General features: G+C 52.7%; 1 protein-coding gene across 1 annotated transcript in view; it reads left to right on the forward strand.

The window, feature by feature from the left end:
* Positions 1–5,800: 5,800 nt before the first annotated feature.
* AJAP1 (adherens junctions associated protein 1) overlaps positions 5,801–19,099 on the forward strand; it is a 72,559-nt gene continuing 59,260 nt past the window's right edge. Inside the window, exons 1-2 of the mRNA XM_011988448.1 lie at positions 5,801–5,832; positions 6,527–7,323. Coding sequence (XP_011843838.1) covers positions 6,531–7,323 — 793 coding nt within the window. The 5' untranslated portion in view covers positions 5,801–5,832; positions 6,527–6,530. The remainder of the gene's footprint in view (positions 5,833–6,526; positions 7,324–19,099) is intronic.

The raw sequence follows: 19,099 nt of genomic DNA on the forward strand, positions 1-19,099 counted from the left end.
ACCCTGCTTCTCCCCACAGCGCCCTGTATGTTTCCAAAGCCCAGAAACGTTTGGAACATTGAAGGTAGGTGTTAAGGAAAGGAAAAATAGTGCCCTGTTCCCCATCCACTGTATTGTGGAGAATTACCTGCGTACACTAGCCAGTCCTGCTCCCTCCTGCCTGCTCCAGCTGCCAAGCGGGGAAGTTTTGAAGAGTTTTTTTTTTTTTTAATGAGAACCCCTCCCCCTCCAAGAATGCGTATGGTGCTTATTGACCTGCTTCCAAAGATTCCGGAAAGGAGCAGGACTGCCTTCCCAGTGACAGCACCAGGCAGACATCCCGGCAAATACTATTCAAGGTCAGCTTCAGCAGGGAGGGGTCTTGTTGAGAGCAGGTGCCCTGGGTAGCCTGTGTGAGGAGGATACTTCCCCTCTGTGGGCATCCCCCAAAACACAGAAGGCCGGTCTCATCACAGGACACGCTTCAGACCAATCAACCAATGAAGAGGAGCATCGTATGCAATCCCTGACCAGTCCTCCGTAGACCCGTCAAGGTCATCAGCCACAGAGAGAGCCTGAGAAACCATCACAGCCAAGAGGAGCCCAAGGAGATGCGATCACTTGATGCCACGTGGGATTCTGGGTGGGTTCCTGGGACTGAAAAAGGACGCTAAGTGAAAACTGGAGAAGTCCAAGCCACGTGTGTAGTTCCTGGTTACACACCTTGATGCTGTGGCATCGTGATCTGAGGTGTCCCTTCAGGGGTAACTGGAGATGAATTCCCAGCACCACTCTGGGCTCTTTTGGAATTTTTTGGAATATCTTAAACTATTTTAAAATAAAAAGCTTTTTTGAAGCAAACCAATAGAAGTAAGGTGGGAGTCAAGAAGCATCTGGTCACGGGTCATTGGGGACCGAGGGGTAGACCCTGGGCCCTCAGGGAAAGGAGGTCCACTTCTGGGGTGGGGCCTTCCACGAAAGAGCAGGAACTCACAAAAAGCCAACGGGAGCGCTGTGTCATACAACAATTATGTCTGTGTCTATTCCTTCTGCTTCCTGGAGATCATTTCTAACGGTGCCGTGTGAATTATTGACCGTAGAAGCACGGGTCTTCTTCAACAGGGAGGAGGAGACCTCAGAGCCCACCTGCCCCAACTCACTGGTGTGAATGACAGAAAAAAATGAGGCTTGCAGAGCGGGAAGCGACAAGCCCATGCCAAGCTAACTTCTCCATCAAATGCAGCATCCTTCTCCCAGGCCACAGAGCCAGTGAACGACAGGACTTGGAGGAGTCACAGGAAGTGGGTGTCTTCATGGAAGGACTGGGGTGGACTGGTCATGGGCACAGCTCCCAGGTCCTGCCCCACCCTGAAGATTCTGGGCTGTTCCCTGGTGGAACAATTCCAGGGCCTGGCCTGCTTCTGTCTGCGCCGGTGCTCCCACAAGGCAGACACTAGCTTCTCCCAGGAGGCTCACCCTGCACACTCCCGGCTCGGGGAAAGGTGCAACTTTAAGTGGAAGAGATGTCTTTGTCCCCTTAATTGACAATGATTTTCTTCTGTGAAGAAAATATACAGAAGGTACTGAATTGAATCTCAATTCACCAAGTCTTATTAAACTGTTCCTGGGGAAAAACGATTTCAATAAAAATTTAAAAGGAAGAGAAGCAAGAAAGCCACAAACTAGAAGCGGTAGTTCCCCATTTGGAAGCAGCTGGGTGGGGGTGGCTAAGGAGTTTGTTCTTTCTTTGAAAATCATAGGCTGGAGGCTGCTGAGAGGGAGGTGCCCCCGCCTGTTCTCAAAGGGTGTGGATGTGGTCCTCAGGTGCTCAGGCAGGGACCTTGTCTCACGTTCAGGGTGTCCCAGCGAGGACTGGGTGGATGAACTCAGTCTGCATGGCTTCCTCCTGCCCACGTGCCTGCAGCTCCAGGGGCCGCTCTGCCTTCCACCCATCCACCAGGGCCAGGATCAGGATGCCATGCCACACACTCCACATTTCCCCCCGAACCCTTGCACACACCCCATTCTCTAGCATGTTCCTTTTGATTTGTATTGGGATATAATTACATGGCACAAAACTCACCTATTACAATGTACAGTTTAGTGGGTTTCATATAGGCATAGAGTTGTGCAGCTACCCCCACACACAATTCCAGAACATTTTGTCACCCCGAAAAGAAACCCCCTACCCCATAACCCTTCCCCAAGCCTTGGGCAGTTGCTCATCTTTCTGTCTGTATGGATTTGGTCACTGTGTGCATTTCCTATAAATGGAACCCGGCACCATGTAGCCTTGAGTGCCTTGCTTCTTTCATTTCTCAGGGTTTTCAAGGTGCATCCACATCGTAGCATAGATCAAGTAATCCTTCCATCCTTTTAAAGGCTGAACGATACTCCATTGTAACGTAACGCCAGATCCCATTTATCCATTCCTCAGCTGATGGGCACGTGGGCTGAGTCAGCTTTGGCTATTGTGAGTTGTGAGTGTGGTCCTGGGCCTCCCTGTGCAAGTTTTCATGTGGACAGATGTCTGTGCCTAAGAGAGGGGCAGCAGGGTCACTGCTGTCTTTAGGGTTCCAAGGAATTGCCAAACTGTTTTGCTCAGAGGCGTTCTGGTTTTCATTCCCACCTAGCATACTAGGTCTCTTGTCTCCTCGTGTCTTCGCCAACACTTCATGTTCTCAGTCTTTCTGCTTGTAGCTCTCTCTGTGGGTGTGACACGGGTGGTATTTTTTTGTTGTGTTTTTGTTTTCGAGGTGCAGTCTTGCTCCATCTCCAGCCTGGAGTGCAGTGGCACGATCTTGGCTCACTGCATCCTCCGCCTCCTGGCTTCAAGCGATTCTCCTGCCTCTGCCTCCCCAGCAGCTGGGACTACAGGCATGTGCTACCACACCCAGCTAATTTTTGTATGTTTAGTAGAGATGGGGTTTCATCATGTTGTGCAGGATGGTCTTGATCCCTTGACCTCGTGATCCTCCCACCTCAGCCTCCCAAAGTGCTGGGATTACAGGCGTGAGCCATGGTGCCTGGCCGGGCGGTATGTTCTTAAGGGGCCTGTGGATGCTTGAGTTTTGGGGGAGCCGGTGCCACCTCTGCCTGCCCCACAACCTCGCCTCCTGACAGTTGGCACTGTGGTTGGCAGCCATGCCGCAGGGCCTGCCTCCCAAGGAGGTGTGGGGTCGCCTGCCATCTTGGTGCATGTCTGACGGTGCCATGGATGCCTTGTGGGGAGAGGCCCTCTCAGAACCTGTTCATCATGAAATGAGAGCTGCTCAGGGTCCAGCCCCAGGCTGAGCAGGATCAGTGAGAAGAGCGTTCCCAGACTCTGCCTCATCTCAGAGCCCCCCAAGGGATGAGGGCAGAGCTTGTTTGTGCTGCTCAGCATTCCTTGGAGATAGAGCCAAATCCTCCTCCTGCAGTGATGCAGCCTCTCACCGAGGGGTCCCCGAGAGTCTCAGGACCAGGTCCAGGCAGCACACGAAGCTCAGCCGACTTGGTGGCAACACAGAGCCTGGGGCCCTTGGCCTTGCACAGAAAGGAGCGGTGGCCCCTACACATCTTCCTGTGGGAGGGGCTCTCCCTCTGCCCGCCACATTTCTTGGCTGCTGGGGGTGGGCTGGGGCCTCTGTCCTGGTTGCCCACCTGCCCTCTTTTTTCTCCTCTTTGAACAAATCAATCACTTTAAAAAGGAAGAAACCAGACTTGAAGAGGAAAAATAAATCGACCTCTCCCTGCCACTGTTGCAATTGGTTGGTTTTTCTGCATAACAGCTGGGTGTCTTGGAAATGAGGGGGTTTCTATAGTAACCAATTACAGCCATGATTGGTGAAAAATCACAGAAATATCCTGTGTGTGAAGTTATGCCAGGGAGGCAGGCACAGGCTTAGGTGCTATGGTTTTAATTTCCTGGGGCAATATTTCTCTAAGTGCTGATGACAGGCAGGTTTGCTTGTCATAGCTTTTGATTCAGCCTGTCTGGTGGGGGCCGGTGGGGCCTGGTGGAGTGGAGTGGGGCCTGGTGAGGCCTGGTGGGGTCTAGTGAGCCCTAGTGGGGCCTGGTGGAGTATGGTGGGGCCTGTTGGAGTCTGGTGCAGTCTGGTAAGACCTGGTGGAGCTTGGTGGAGTGTGGTGGGGTCTGGTGAGGCCTGGTGGTGTCTGGTGAGGCCTGGTAGGGTCTGGTGAGGCCTGATGGAGCCTGAAGGGACTTGGTAGGGCCTGGTGAGGCCCTGCACCTGCTCAGAGCAGCATCTCATCTTCCTGGGGCCTAGACTCCCACCCAGCTCGGCAGGTCATGGGAGAACTAGAGATTCTAAACCAGCTCCCATCCTTGCTGGGTCACCTGCAGCCACAGAGGAGCTAGCTTAGTGTGTATACGGGGGAATTTTACCCTAACCTAAATTCTTCCTTGTGGTGACAGTGGTCCTGGTCCCTGGCCCGAGCTTGGCTGCTAGTGCAGAGAAATTGCACACCAGCAGAAACACGGTGCTAAAGATGAGCATAATGAGGAGGTCTTCATTTCTGCAGCAAAGCACTTCTATTCTGATTAAAAAACTGAAGCCTTATTGTTTGGGGATTAGTCCTTTTTGGTAATGAGCACCATCCTGATGACCGGGGGGCCATCTGTTCCCCAGATATCAGGGAGAGTCAGCCCTGGACACAAGGGTTTCAGTACTGAACAGAGGGCGTGCCCACAGGGACAGGTTCACACACAGCTACAGCTGCACCCTCCCACACAGACACACTCACACATAGAGTCACTCGCACGGACACTCACAGACACACTCGCATACTCACACAGGGACACATAGATACAGTTGCACACACACTCACACAAATACACACTCTCAGACACAGACTCGCACACTCAGGGACACACAGATACACTCATACACACTGACACACGTATGAGCATGGATGCACTCACACACTTCTGTGCTGACACACATGGACACAGTCATACAACAGTATACTCTCACACTCACACGTGCCAAATACGGACGCCCTGGCCGTCACTCACGTACAGTCTCTCACACTCGTGGACACACCCCCAGATGCGTCTTTACGCTCTCGTATGCTGGTTCACTCTCACACTGGCACACTCACACAGCTTGACCCACACGCACACACTCACACCCAGTCATGCACACGTACACACACACTTCTGTGCACGCATTACAATGACACACACAGCTTCCTTCCTTTGTGAAGTCACTCACTGCCTTATAAAGAAAAACTCTACCCAACTTGCTTTCCAGGCCTGGCTTTGGGCGGCATCAGGCTGGTGCTTGGCACTTGAACACCCTCAGACCCCCCCCCACCCGCACCCCACCCGCTGCAGTCATTACGGTTTTTGGATTCATTTTAACTTTCAGATGTGAGGCTGGTGACGAGAAATGACTTTGAATGACACCTATAATCAGTCCTCAATTATCTGTGCTGGCGGAAGAGGGAGCGTGGGCCTGTCTCCTCTGAGTCCTTCCACGTGGCTCTCTGCCGCGCCCTGGTTTTCACGTGACACCGGGGAGTCCACTGGTCCAGAGGCGACCCCAGACCTGGTGACAAAGCCGCTCCATGTGAACTGGGGAGGGGCGGCTCCGCCGGCCCTGACTTCTCCCCTGCAGCCCCGCTGCGTGTCGAGGCAGCCCCTCCCTCCTCAAGGCTGCACAGGGTTTGCCCTTTCTGCAACCCTCCGGGGAGCTGAGGAGGTGGATAACAGGGTTGCAAAGGGCACCGGCACTGCAGATAAACAGGGGGAGCAGAAATGTCAACAGAACAAACACTTCGCGTCAATAAACTTTCAGTTTATCCAGAGCAGATCTCATTTCCCTGAGTACGATCCAGAGGAGGCCAGAAGTAAGAAGCCTTCCCATGCACAGCATTCAAAGCGATGCCTGTTTATGATATGCATGCCCGGCTCTGGGTGAGGGGCAGGGGGAGCGGGTGGTGTTTGCAAAGTGCCAGGAAGCGCCTGCGATCACACTGGGAGCTTGAAACCTCTGCTCCTCCTAGACCTGGAGAGGCGCTTCCCCAGTGGGCAGGGGGTGGCCTGGGCTGTGTAGAGGAAAGCGCCTGGCCCTGGGGTCCCAGGTGGAGGCAGGTGTCCTGTTCTGCCATCCTCTCACTTACGTCCTCTCGTCGTGTGATGGTCAAAAGGAAGGAGGGACTCAGGTCTTTTCAGGTCATCTTGTCAAGACTGACCTGAAGGCTGGGGGTTTCTGAGGCTCGGTTTTCCCTCCAGTGAAATGGACGATTCGGCCCCCAGCCAGCTGTGTGCCTGGCAGGCGCCTCAGCCCCGCGGTGCTGGGAAGCAGCTCCCCGCACCCTTGCAGCCCACACTGTTCTTTTCAGATCTGATGAATAAACCGCACGTGAGTCAGCCTTTGAAGTGAAGGAAGGAAGGGGTTCGGCTTCCCTTTTGAAGTTAGGAGGAGCTCTTTCCAGAAGAGAGCGTCCTTGTCACCGTAGGGGGTGGAGAGAGGGGGCCCCGGGGCCCAGTGCCCCCCGCTAGGCTTCCACTGACCGCTCTTCTCTCCCCCCCTCCGCACAGCTCCATGTCCATCCGCTGGCCGGGCCGCCCCCTCGGAAGCCATGCCTGGATACTGATAGCCATGTTTCAGCTCGCCGTGGACCTGCCCGCCTGCGAGGCCCTGGGCCCGGGGCCCGAGTTCTGGCTCCTGCCGCGGTCGCCGCCCCGGCCGCCCCGGCTGTGGAGTTTTAGGAGTGGACAGCCAGCGCGGGTCCCGGCCCCCGTGTGGAGTCCCCGGCCGCCCCGCGTGGAGCGGATCCACGGGCAAATGCAGATGCCCCGAGCCAGACGGGCTCACAGGCCCCGGGACCAGGCGGCCGCCCTCGTGCCCAGGGCAGGACTGGCCAAGCCCCCAGCTGCTGCCAAATCCAACCCTTCTCTCGCCTCCTCATCCTCGTCCTCGTCCTCGGCGGTGGCCGGTGGGGCCCCGGAGCAGCAGACCCTCCTGAGGAGGGGCAAGAGGCACCTGCAGGGGGACGGTCTCAGCAGCTTCGACTCCAGAGGCAGCCGGCCCACCACAGAGACTGAGTTCATCGCCTGGGGGCCCACAGGGGAGGAGGAGGCCCTGGAGTCCAACACGTTTCCGGGCGTTTACGGCCCCACCACGGTCTCCATCCTACAAACACGGAAGACAACTGTGGCCGCCACCACCACCACCACCACGGCCACCCCCATGATGCTGCAGACTAAGGGGTTCACCGAGTCCCTGGATCCCCGGAGAAGGATCCCAGGTGGGGTTAGCACAACAGAGCCTTCCACCAGTCCCAGCAACAATGGGGAAGTCACCCAGCCCCCAAGGATTCTGGGGGAGGCCTCAGGTAGGGCCATCTCTCTTCTGGTTTGGGTTTGCTTGGGGTTGAGGGCTGGGGGCGTGACTCGGGAGAGATGCTTAGATGTCCCTGGGGTGAAGCTACGTGTGGAGGCTCCAAGAGATGCAGGCGTGATGTGTCCGTGAGCTTGCACATGCGTGTAGACTGGCAAATACAGGCTGTGCCTTAGAGGAAGGGGGCGTGAGAAGGGAGAGTTTCCCTTTTTAGCATGTACCTAGAAGTGGGCGCTGCACCCCTTGTGCCTCTGTTAGTTATCAGCTGAATCCACCAGGTGCAGCACCCCTATTACAGACCGGTGGAATCCACCACACACAGCCACATATTCCAGATTCGTAGAATTTTGTCTCTGGGGCCGACCCTTGAGTAAGATGCTTGCTCGTCTCGTGATACAGTTAAGGATCCCCCTGCCCCGGAGTCTTCAAAAGTCTTCAAGGGTGTGGGACCCATGGGCGGGGGCAAGGTGTCTGCCAACTTGACTTTGGTCAAGGATTAGGAATGGCCTTAAATAGCAAGAAAGGCCGAGGCCAGCTAAAAGGAAGAACTTCCCAGCAGTGTTAACAGAAGCTTCGCAGACAGCGATTCAGGTGGCAGCGTTCGGCTCCCTGGGGATATGTCAGGAGGGCGTTTGGAGGACGGAGATCAGAACAAAGGGCTTTGGTTCTTCTGCTGCTGTTATCCTAGCTGCCTGTGGACACACACAGTTCATTGGCTTTGGAATATCTCCTTCTGCGCAGTTTTGTTGTTTTTTATTTTCCTCCTATACGTTGTCCTCCATTTGCTTTGAAAGGAGTAGCCCTTGGAAATCCCCCAAGCCAGGGCTTGTCCCTGAACTGGTAGCCAGCAGTGATGTCACCAGGCTTCACGGCAGGCCTGCGGGGGAGAGCGCAGAGCCCCGGGCACACCCTCACCTCCCTCCAGTTTTCTCTGCCTCTGTTAACAGGCACAGCCCGATGTGCCAGGTTGGCTTAGAAGTTCACAACCTAGATCTAGGTTGTGAACATCTAGACAAGCAGCAACATTTGCTAACTTTAAAATCGGATGCAGATTTCAGGGCATCAGTGCAAAATGGGTGGGGGCGCCCTGTGGCCTCCTCACAGCTTGCTTTCCACAACCTCCAGCTTGTGGGCTCGGGAGGCTCCCTCCAGGCCTCTGCAGAATCAAGGGGAGGGAAGACAGCTGCTCTCCAGAGCTCATCTGCAGGCGGCCGGCGCGGCATCCAGGCGCTCTGCATCCTCGCTAGACTGCATCCTGGCCCTGGTTCCTCCTCATCTTGGGCAGGCAGGCACCGGGCAGTCGTTGGACAGGTTTTCGTGGGGTGGGTGGCTTTTGTCCTTCAGCCGCTGACCTACTTTCTTCCTTCACCTGGACAAGAGAACCTGCGGTTTTTATTCTGAGCTCCTGTTCCCTAGAGAGCAGCGTTTCTATGGAAGCACGGCCTGGGCTCCCTGCGGATGCTGGGGGCCGTGCCTGGAGAGGCTCTGGAGCAAGAGGCTCCGGAGGAAGAGACTCTGGAGGTCCTGCGTCGGCTACCTCCCAGGCAGCCTCTTTTGGGAAGCCACGGACACGCAGGGTCTGCAGTTCATCCTGCGCTGTCAGGCGCCTGCTAGCAGTTTACAGAGCGTTCGTTTTCACCTCAGTAAACTCAGCAGCCATCGTCATAATAGGATTTCGTGCTCCTCTCCCTTACTGTCACCTCCTCTGTATACGTCACTTACTGTATAGACATGGATGAGGAAACAAGTTCCCATTTATTCCAAATTACATTTGTTATTACTAAAGTTAAACACCCGGGACAGCGTTGTAGGCTTAGCAAATTAATTCACAGTGCATTGGATGTTGCTAATCCATCTCGACAGATGCTTATCTTGGAAGCGATTTATGGTTCTTCATAATATAATCTGGTGCTAGATTAATTTGTTTAGCAAAACAAATCTAAAAAGAGGAAAATATGTGTGTTTGTTTCTAATGCAGAGAAATCTTAATTCTGGAACGCGACGCTGGGCCACAGGGAAGGGAACAGGTGGTTTACAGCAGCGCTCATCAGGGCTGGGCCACCGTCCTGAGCTTCCCGGCCAAGGCAAAGGGAAGAGAGGAAATGCGGGGATGGTTCCCCTAGCGGGATTCCTCGTAGCCCAGCGGGTACCATGTAAATGAATTAGACCAGAGCAAGAACAATTTAGGTTAGACACTGGGAAGTACTGGTTGGTGATGCAGGAGGTGAGATCTTTGCTTAGGCTACTGAGAACAGGCTGCATACTCTCCTTATCCGGAGCTCCCAAGTAGAGGAGGATGGCGGAGGGGGGAGGAAAACAACGGTTAAAGCTTCCCCGGATGGAAGGAGTGGTGGGACAGAGGGCTGAACTCCCTCGAACCCCCTTGCTTGGCAGTCATCAGATGTAGAGCTGGGTCCCCAACATTTGGTGGAACGTGAACACGACTCACACTTCTCAGACATCTAAGGCAGCAGGAGTGGTCTTGGGGATTCCAGAGCTGCAATCTGGGAGGCCAGGCATTGCTGAGGTTAGTTAGCAGCTGCCTCGAGGCTGAAGATCTGGGCGAGAATCTGGGCTCTGTCGCATGTCACCACGTGACCCTGGAAAAGGTCTCTTCTCTCCTGATTTCCTTTTCTTCACCTGCAAAACTGAGGCTTAGAAATATTTTTCCTAAATGGTTGCTGTGAGAGTTTCATGGATGAACGCAGAGCATAAAATAAGGCACCTGGCACCAAACAATTCTCCATACTCATCAGTTGTTTTTATACCCAGCAAGAGTGGCCTGAGGAGGACAGGGTTTCCAGTGTCAGAGGCAGAACAGGCTACCAGGGACTTGGGAGTCTTATCATCTCAGACACAGCAAGCTTTGCCACTCACTGTGGGGCACCCCAGAATTTGGAATTAGAGTTTTAGGAGGTGGATGAAACATCCATTAAGTGAATTTCACCTGTCCAAAAAGAGATCTTTGGTATCACATTTGGGGATTTATAAATTTTATTTCTGTTTCTGCAGAGAAATATTTAGAAGGGACACATCATATTTTTCTGTCTGTCTATAGCACAGGTATGGCTGGGCACAGAGAGGAGACGTGGCTGGTGACTTGAGGGCACTCTGAAATTTCTCAGGAAGTGACATTACTTGGGATAGCTGGGAGCAGAGAGGAAACGTGGCTGGTGACTTGGGGCACTCTGAAATTTCTCAGGAAGTGACATTACTTGGGATAGCTGGGAGCAGAGAGGAAACGTGGCTGGTGACTTGGGGCACTCTGAAATTTCTCAGGAAGTAACATTACTTGGGATAGCTGGGAGCAGAGAGGAAACGTGGCTGGTGACTTGGGGCACTCTGAAATTTCTCAGGAAGTAACGTTACTTGGGATAGCTGCTAGAATGACTAAAGGGTTCCCTGTCAGGATTCACCCTACCTATGAAGTAATTGGGAAATCTTTTTGTGTTTCAGGTTAATGGTTAAGAGTCCTACTGCCTGTCTTCAAATTCCTGGCTTCAGCTCATGATCGCTGTGTAAATTTGGACAACTTGCTTGTCCTCTCTGTGCCAGTGGGGATGATAGAGTTAACCATCTCATAATGTTGTTGTAAAGATTCAGTGAGACAGAGCATGCCAAGTACTCAGTGCCTGCCACATAACAGTTCTCAGTATGTACCTGCTGCTGTTAATATAAGGATGGTGATGGTGATGATGATGGTGATGATGAGGATGATAATGATGGAGATGATGGTGATGATAATGATGGTAATGGTGGAAATGGTGGTGTTGATGATGGTGATGATGATGGTAATGGTGGAAATGGTGGTGATGATGATGATGGTGATGGTAATGATGGTAATGGTGGAAATGGTGGTGATGATGGTGATGTGATGATGGTGATGATAATGATGATAATGGTGGAAATGGTGATGATGGTGGTGTTGATGATGGTGATGATAATGATGGTAATGGTGGAAATGGTGATGATGGTGTTGATGATGATGGTGATGATAATGATGGTAATGGTGGAAATGGTGATGATGATGGTGTTGATGATGATGGTGATGATAATGATGGTAATGGTGGAAATGGTGGTGATGATGGTGATGACAGATGATGATGGTGGTGATGATGGAGATGATAATAATTGAGATGGTGATGATAGTGATGATGCTGATGATAGTGATGATGATGATGATAATTGTGGTGATGATGATGATGGTTATCATTGTGCTAATTTGCTGCCACTACCTTTACTGCTCTATTGAGGGGTCATTTGATGAGTTCCTGCAGCCACGTCCCTGACCTTGGCGCTCTGTGCAGAGGTATAGATGGCACTAGCCAGGAACCTCTTGGGATGGAAAATCACCTGGCGCAGGTTCACGAAGGCATTGAGCTCCAGCCTCATGTGAGCACTGGCACAGTGTCACCGTCAGATGGGTCAGAAGCTAGCTTAAGGTCGGGGAGGAGGCTCCCCACAGTGCAGCCCCAGCCTTCTATGACAGCTCTCTTGCTGATCAGTTTTCGAATCTGGAATCACAGAGTCTCCTGGGAGAAAAACAGAAAGTCATTTTCTGAGCTTTTATCTCAAAACATGTAAAGGAAACTTGTGGAGAATTCAAGCCAACTGATTTGGGTTTCTGAATATGCCCACTGTGGGAATGCCTGGGGAAGGAGTACTTGGTCTACAGTTAGTGCTCAATGTAGGTTTCCTAAACCTTGCATGCTGGCACCTGGCCCCAAGACTTTCGCGCCTGCTCAGGCCAATCTGCCGCTTTCCCAAGCTCATGTTCTGTCTCTCAGAAAACTCGCCACCCAGGAGGGGCCCCGAAATCCTCTAGGTTCCCATCGTCATTCAGGGTTTGCCTCTGTTCAGTCAGTCACGTATTCGTGACATCCAGCAGCTCAAGGATGAGGTGGCTCAGATGTCATCCAAGTCTGGCCTGGAAATTTTTACATTGGAATTCACTCATGCATTTCTAAGGATGATTTCCAAGTTTGCTTTGTCCTTGTCACCGAGTGGAAGCAGGTGGGGGGGCCTTCCATGTCCTTTAGGTGTGTCCCTCTGTAAGCACAGGTGACAAGCTGGTGTCATTTTCTCTGCACCCCAGTGGTCAGCTGAGCTAAGCATCAATGTAAGGCAGCCAATCTTAGGAGCAAGCCTCATGATGGTGAAATATTTTCTAAACACTAGAATTGGAGTGGAAGAAAATGAGAAGCAGATGTCACAGGGAGAGACGTCCTCTTCCCCTTTGGTTTAAAGCTGCGATGGCCATTTTAATGCTGAGCCCCTTTTAATTAACTGCTGGGTGTTTGCTACCAGGGAAGTGAATCTGTCCTTAATTTAAAGATATATGAAGCAAATGACTCATGAACTTCAAAAGTTTTGAGTGGCTTAATTGGGATAAGAGAATCAAAGGACAAATGAGTGCTTGGAGCACTACAAAAGATCCTAAACTTTGTAGACAGCGAGGCTGGTCTTTAGGGTCTTAACTGGGATCTTCTGAATGGATGCAACGTGGCAAATCCTGAGTGCCGTGGTTCTGGTGGTGGCCTGTGGTCGAGGTTTTATGTTGGCCGACATCTCACTGGATCCAGTCAGCCTCTTAGAGCACTCCCTGTGTTTTTGCTGAGCAAACTTGTGTTCATACCAAATGGATAAGTGTGCTCCAACTCATGAAAATCCAGCCTCTGATTCTTCTGGACACGACTGTGTTGCAAGTCTTCTTGCATTTCCCTTTCAAATGTTCCCGGCTTCAACTTATTGCATGTAGTCCTTCTTAAGCTTCTTCATTGCCTCAGGCCCTCGTTCTCCTTCCAAGGGCATGCTAGGGATGTGAAAGGTCTTTAATCCTTAAGAACTGAGATGCTCACCTGAGGTACTTTCTTTCTTTCCTTTTTTTTTTTTTTTTTTAAGATGGAGTTTCATTTTGTCACCAGGCTGGAGTGCAGTGGTATGATCTTGGCTCACTGCAACCTCTGTCTCCCGGGTTCAAGCAGTTCTCTTGCCTCAGCCTCCCAAGTAGCTGGGACTGCAGGCACGTGCCACCAAGCTCAGCTAATTTTTGTGTTTTTAGTAGAGACAGGGTTTCACTACATTGGCCAGGATGGTCTCGATTTCTTGACCTCGTGATCCGTCCGCATCAGCCTCCCAAAGTGCTGGGATTACAGGCATGAGCCACCACTCCCGGCCTCCTAAGGCACTTTCTGTGGGAGAGCTGCTGGGTTCAACTCTATCTTCCTTCACCAGGCCCCGGAGAGGTGCCTTTACTTGTTGACCTGTTCAGGAGTTTCCAGCAAGAAGAGGAAGGCCTTAATGCACACCCCCCTCTACCTGGAAACCAGTCTCCTTTAAGGGAATGGGGAGGGGAGGGTCACTGACTACTCAGGTAGCCGGCAGCTGCACAAAACACACCCTTGTAGGATATGCCTTTCCTTACCTCATGAACGTCACAAAACCCTGAACTGATAACAAATCTGTTTGATATATAGTGAATTGAATTCATGATTTCCATCCGCTCACAGGGGAATGATTCTGAGTGTTGAGATTAAATGTTAGAATAGCGTTTTTAGACTTTTTGTTTTACTGTGTTACAAAGACCAGTTTTAGAATGTCTGGCTTCTTAATCAATTATTCAATGAACCATCAACTCTCTGCTTAGTTGATAGTAAATGCCACACTTACTTGGGGTCGGAGCGGGTGAGGAGATGCAAAATGTGGCCCCTTCCTCCTCTTTTTTAGGAGTTAAAAAAATCCAGTTGGGAAAGCAAGATGGATAAAGACATATCCTTGCACAAGAGAGAAATGACAGGTAAGGACGGTAGAGGAAATGTCACCAAGCCACAGCTTCATCAATCGCCCAATTGTTATTCTGGCAATACAGATTGGAAGCAGACAGAAGCCGTTGCAGGTTTCTTGGAGCCGAGCCCTGGGGTGGGTAGGGGAGGCACAAGAGCCCATCTTGGAGGGGTGTAGGGGGCTGAGATAGAGTAGGCAGAGCTCCTGCAGGCCTGGATTGTGGAGGGAGCCTGGCCAGGCCTCCACCTCCCTGCAGCTCAGTTTCTTGGCCTCTGGAACAGATGCTGAATGAGACGACTCCAAGGTCCCTCCTCTAGCTCCGAATTGCCCTAAGAATGGGTGAGTCCTGGTGTTCCCTCTGCAAGGAGCAGGAAGGATGGTTTTGGAGGACCCCCTTCCCTGACTTGACATCAGTGAAAGAATGCTGGAGAGGTGCACCCCTTCCCTCCTGCCAGCGTCCACAGTCGGCTGCCTTGGGGACCCAGCAGTGAGCTCCGTGGTCTATGCACACAGGCAAGCTGGGGGCCAGGTGGGACCGATGACTGTGGGCTCAATTTTAAGCTTCTATTTTGTGATGGCGAGTCACCCTTTCTCCTGGTCCAACCCTCTGCCCAACCTCTGCCCAGGAGTGGACTGTGTGTGGATGTCTAGCTTGAAAGGCTGCCATGTGAACCCTGCTGGTAGAAGAAGCATCACCCTCATCTTTGCAGCAGATAAGTTGCAAGTGATGCTTGAGGGCTCCCCAGGTGGTCACTGACACTCAGTCCCAGAGACTCAGCCAAATTCAGAGGCAGACGAACGCCTGCCCATGGACCCATGTGCCACATGGTTAGACGTGAAAACAGGCTTCGGGTCCCCACTTTCAATGTTGTTCAACATGGTTCAGTGAATCTCACAACTGTCCGCCTTGCAGTCTGTTGTAAGGGTGCGATGATGCAAAATAAAGGGAAAAAGCTTCCCTTTCCAGAAGTTTCTTTCAGCACTGGGGAAACCAAGTTTGTTGGAGGAACAGAGACTGAAAATCTCTCCCCAGAGGTGACCGATGGGTGGGACATGTCAGGAACAAAGCTGGTGCCAGCAGAGAGAGCACCCACCTTGGCCGAAATGGACCCAGGCCATGGCTGCAGGTGTCCTTGGCTCCACCGTGTGACCCCATGGTCCTCTGAATCTTTGCCTGCAGAATGGGGAAGCAGTTTCTCTCTGACAAGGTTGTTCTGAGACGGGACCGTGCCAGCCCATGTGGGAAGCTGAGTGCCGTAGGGAGCATGCGTAGTTGAGTCAGGTCTTAAAAGACGCACGAAGCCCACCTCACTGGTGGCTGTGCCGGGGTAATCGCATGGTGTTTGTGGTGGGAAAATGCCATTTGCTTTTTGTGACCTTCGATATCCTCTTCTGAGGTCAGTTAGGTGGTAGGGCTGCCTGCTTAGTGCTGTTCTGTCCATATCATGATCTTTCCCTGCCTGGAAGGCCTCAGTTCTCACTGTGGTGGTCAGACCTACCTTAGGAAGCCCTCAGTCTGGCTCCCTTAATGTGCCAGGTCAACATACCCGAGGCGTAGTTTGTGAGAGCCCCATGGAGAGGATGGGGGACAGAGATGGGGGCTGGAGCCAGCACCATTTCCTTTGCAAGGGGCCCGACTCTCCCCTTTACATAGCTCCTCCCTTCACATACCTGGAATAGCACTTCACAGTTTGCCCAGCGAATGTGTTGTTCTCCAAACCACCCTGGGAAGGGGGAAGGAGGGGGGTCTGCAGCTGAGAGAAGCCCAGGCACTTGTGAGTGGGGACTGGGGCAGAACCCAGCTCTCCTGACTGCAGGACCATGGCACTTTCCGTGATTCTAGGGGTGCTCTTTGGGGCTTGGGGACCCTCCCACCGCATACCTCTTCTGCCTGAAGCATCAGGATGCCCTGAGTGTGGGGTCTAGATCCAAGTGGAAGTTCTTGGTCTGTGTGTAAAGGCCACTGATCAAAGAAGATTCCTGGTCTTTTTGACTCTTCTGAAGCTCCAGGAGGTCCTGCCCATCAGCAAAGCCAAAGGCCACGATCAAAGAAGATTCCTGTCTTCTTGACCCTTCTGGAAGCTCCGGGGGGTCCTGTCCATCATGTCAGCAAAGCCATGACAGGCAGATGGAAGAGTCGGATGTCCCCCACCATGTGGTTTCAGAGACACCCTCTGGTGCGTCCCTGGCCAGGACTTCACGGATGTGTCCTGAGACCAAGGCCAAGCTGCTGAGACCCCCCTTGGGTCCTTGTCACTTATTCTCACCTCTGCAAGGAGAAAGTCGGTGCTGTCTATGGCAGGGAGGAAGAAGAGAGGCTGTGTGGATAGGGGCTGCTGGGGAATCTTGGGTTGGGCAAAGATGGCTAAAGGGAGGAGAAAGAAAGGCCAGACTATCCTAACCCTTGAAGAGCCAGTGCCCGAGTTTGTGATGGATTTTGTGACACTCCCTTTACACACTACCAATGCACCTTGCATAGAAAATATAATCTGTGTTTTAAAATCCTGATGTAGTGTCCTAACTATGCTGAGGAGGACATGCAAAGGAGAGTAATTTAGGGTAAAACGCTGTATATGTGCATTTAAGTGCCCCAGCCCATCTTCACTGGAGGGATCTGGTACTTACGTGCATATATACAGCATTTTATCTGTATGTGTGCTGAGGCAGTCAAAGGCTGGCCTCTGCATAGGGTCACTGGGAACACGTCTGCCACAGCTGGGACAGTTGCATCACACTGAGGGCAGATGACTTTCCAAAATGATGAACGACTCTCAGAGATGTTTGGGACAAAAATGCACCGTCTTCTTTAGATTTACTCGGTGGTTGCATGCGAGGGAACTTCAGCGTGTTCCAGCCATGCACTGGAGAATCCCCCGGGTTCATATGCGGCACAGAGGAGGCCCTCTGGGTTCCAAGTGTGTTGGTTAGCAGGACTGAGCAGCGGGACAGGTGGAAGTTCACAGCACAGAGGCGATCCGTGGTCCGCACACCTGTCCTGTGCACGGCAGGGCCTGCGGCATCCATCCCTGCCTCATTCTGTTATGAATCCCTGCTGTAGTCCTAGACATTCTGAAGGCAGACGTTCACCCAGCACGAGCCTCATCCTCTGTGTTCACACACATCTTGTGCACGGGAGGCCCAGTCTTCGTCTGTGTGTGAGTCCTGGGGCTACTGTAACGCATTGCCACAGTCTGTGTGGCTTAAACAACAGAAACCTATTCTCCAGCTGTTCTGGAGGCCGGAGTCTGAAGTCATGATACGAGCAGGGCTGTGGTCTCTCCGGAGGCCCTGGGTGAGGACCCTTCCCAGCGTCTTCCAGCTCCTGGTGGCTCCAGGTGCTTCTTGGCTTGTGGTGGCATCACTCTGGTCTCTGGCTGCATCTCCACCTGGCTGTCTCCCTGCGTCTGTCTTCTAAGGACACTTGTCATTGGATTTAGGGCCCACCTGGATGGCCCAGAATGGTCACATCCAGGCCCAGTGTGCTGGGAAAGGCAGGTCATAGTGAGTTGGGTTGGGACACGTCAGGGCATTGGACTGGGATAAGGTTCCAGGAGGCTTGGAGGCTGTCATGAGGATTTGGGGTTTATTCTGAGTATGCTGGGGGTCACAGGATACACTGAAGAGAGGTGTGATCTGAGCCGGAATTACTGGCTGCTCTCTAAGTGCATCCCAGGGGGAAGACAGGAGGCAATGATTCCAGATGGGACATGATGACTTGTGGAGAGGTGGGACCCGGGCCCCAAGAGAGCATCGGCTGGGGAATAAGGGAGAGAACCATCTAGAGGGTCCCTGAGGTTTTAGTCTGAGCAACCCTTTCTTCGGCTGAAAGGGGTGCGTTTAATTGAGAGGCAAAAGCTGGGGAGCAGCAGATTGAAAGGAGCCCTTGGGGCCGGACCGTCACTCATGTGAAATCCAGCCGCCCTGGCTGCCGTCCGGGGGAGCACCTGTGGGTACTCCTTGGATTCCTGAGTCTGCCACTTGGGGGCTGGTGCAGCTTGGAGTAGAAGCTCAGAGGAGCCTCAGGTGTTTGGAGGGTCTGGAAGGCCATGGAGACACTGGGGACCACTTGGACAGAGTGAGGACTGCAAGAGGGGAGAATGAAGGAGCAGTCGGGAGTGATGATGAAGAGCCGACTGGGAGGAGGAGGCCAGGAGGCCGCAGGAGAAAGCTGTTCCCAGAGCATGGAGAGGTCCTTGTGGCAGAGCTCCCAGAGATGCGAGAGACGCCACTTTTGTGAGGTGGAGGCCACTGGGTGAGGGAAGAGTTCGAGGGCGATGGAAGGGAGGTGGGAGGTGAGCCGCAGATGCAGTGGGTGGAGCTGAGTATTTTGAGGAGCTTTGCTCTGCAGGGGTTTGGGGAAAGGGAAGCTGTAGTTGGAGAACTATAGAGGTGGACGAGGGCTTTGGTTTTCTGTTTCATTTTGATTTTTTTTTTTTTTAATTGTGGGAGTATTCGGGCACGTCTGTCTGCCAATGCAAATGACCCAGTAGAGAATGGAAATGGACAATGTGGCAGGGACAGAGGAACGGGGACAACACAGAAGCCAAGTCCTTAAGGGATGAGAACAAGCCTGATGTGTGTTGTTGAGAGGCTGACGCCCGTGCACAGGTGGTGGTGACGAGCTGAGCTTGCTGTAGAGACCTCAAGAGGCGTTCAAGAGAAGCCTGGTTTCCGAATTCTGTGTTTCTCCCCGAGGGCCGACCTTTTTACCCTTTTCCTTGTGAGAGTCTGTGATAGTTGGAGGAATGAAATTCCATGGGAACTGCACTGACATGGCCCCCGCCATTGCTGGGCAGCCTCCCCAGGCTGGGGTGGACAAGGAGCAGGTGCACACAGAGGTCACGTGTGGCGGCCACGGGCACCTGCAGAGGACAGGCAGAACCACGGGCGGTAGTGGTGATGGCAGCTGGGTTGAGGAAGGCTCATGGAGAGGGGGCACCTGAGCAAGGTCTGACTGGAGAAGAGGAGTTAGCCAGGGGAGGATTTCT

The sequence above is a fragment of the Mandrillus leucophaeus genome, unplaced genomic scaffold (assembly GCF_000951045.1).
Source record: "Mandrillus leucophaeus isolate KB7577 unplaced genomic scaffold, Mleu.le_1.0 Scaffold330, whole genome shotgun sequence".
In the NCBI taxonomy this organism is placed as follows: domain Eukaryota; kingdom Metazoa; phylum Chordata; class Mammalia; order Primates; family Cercopithecidae; genus Mandrillus; species Mandrillus leucophaeus.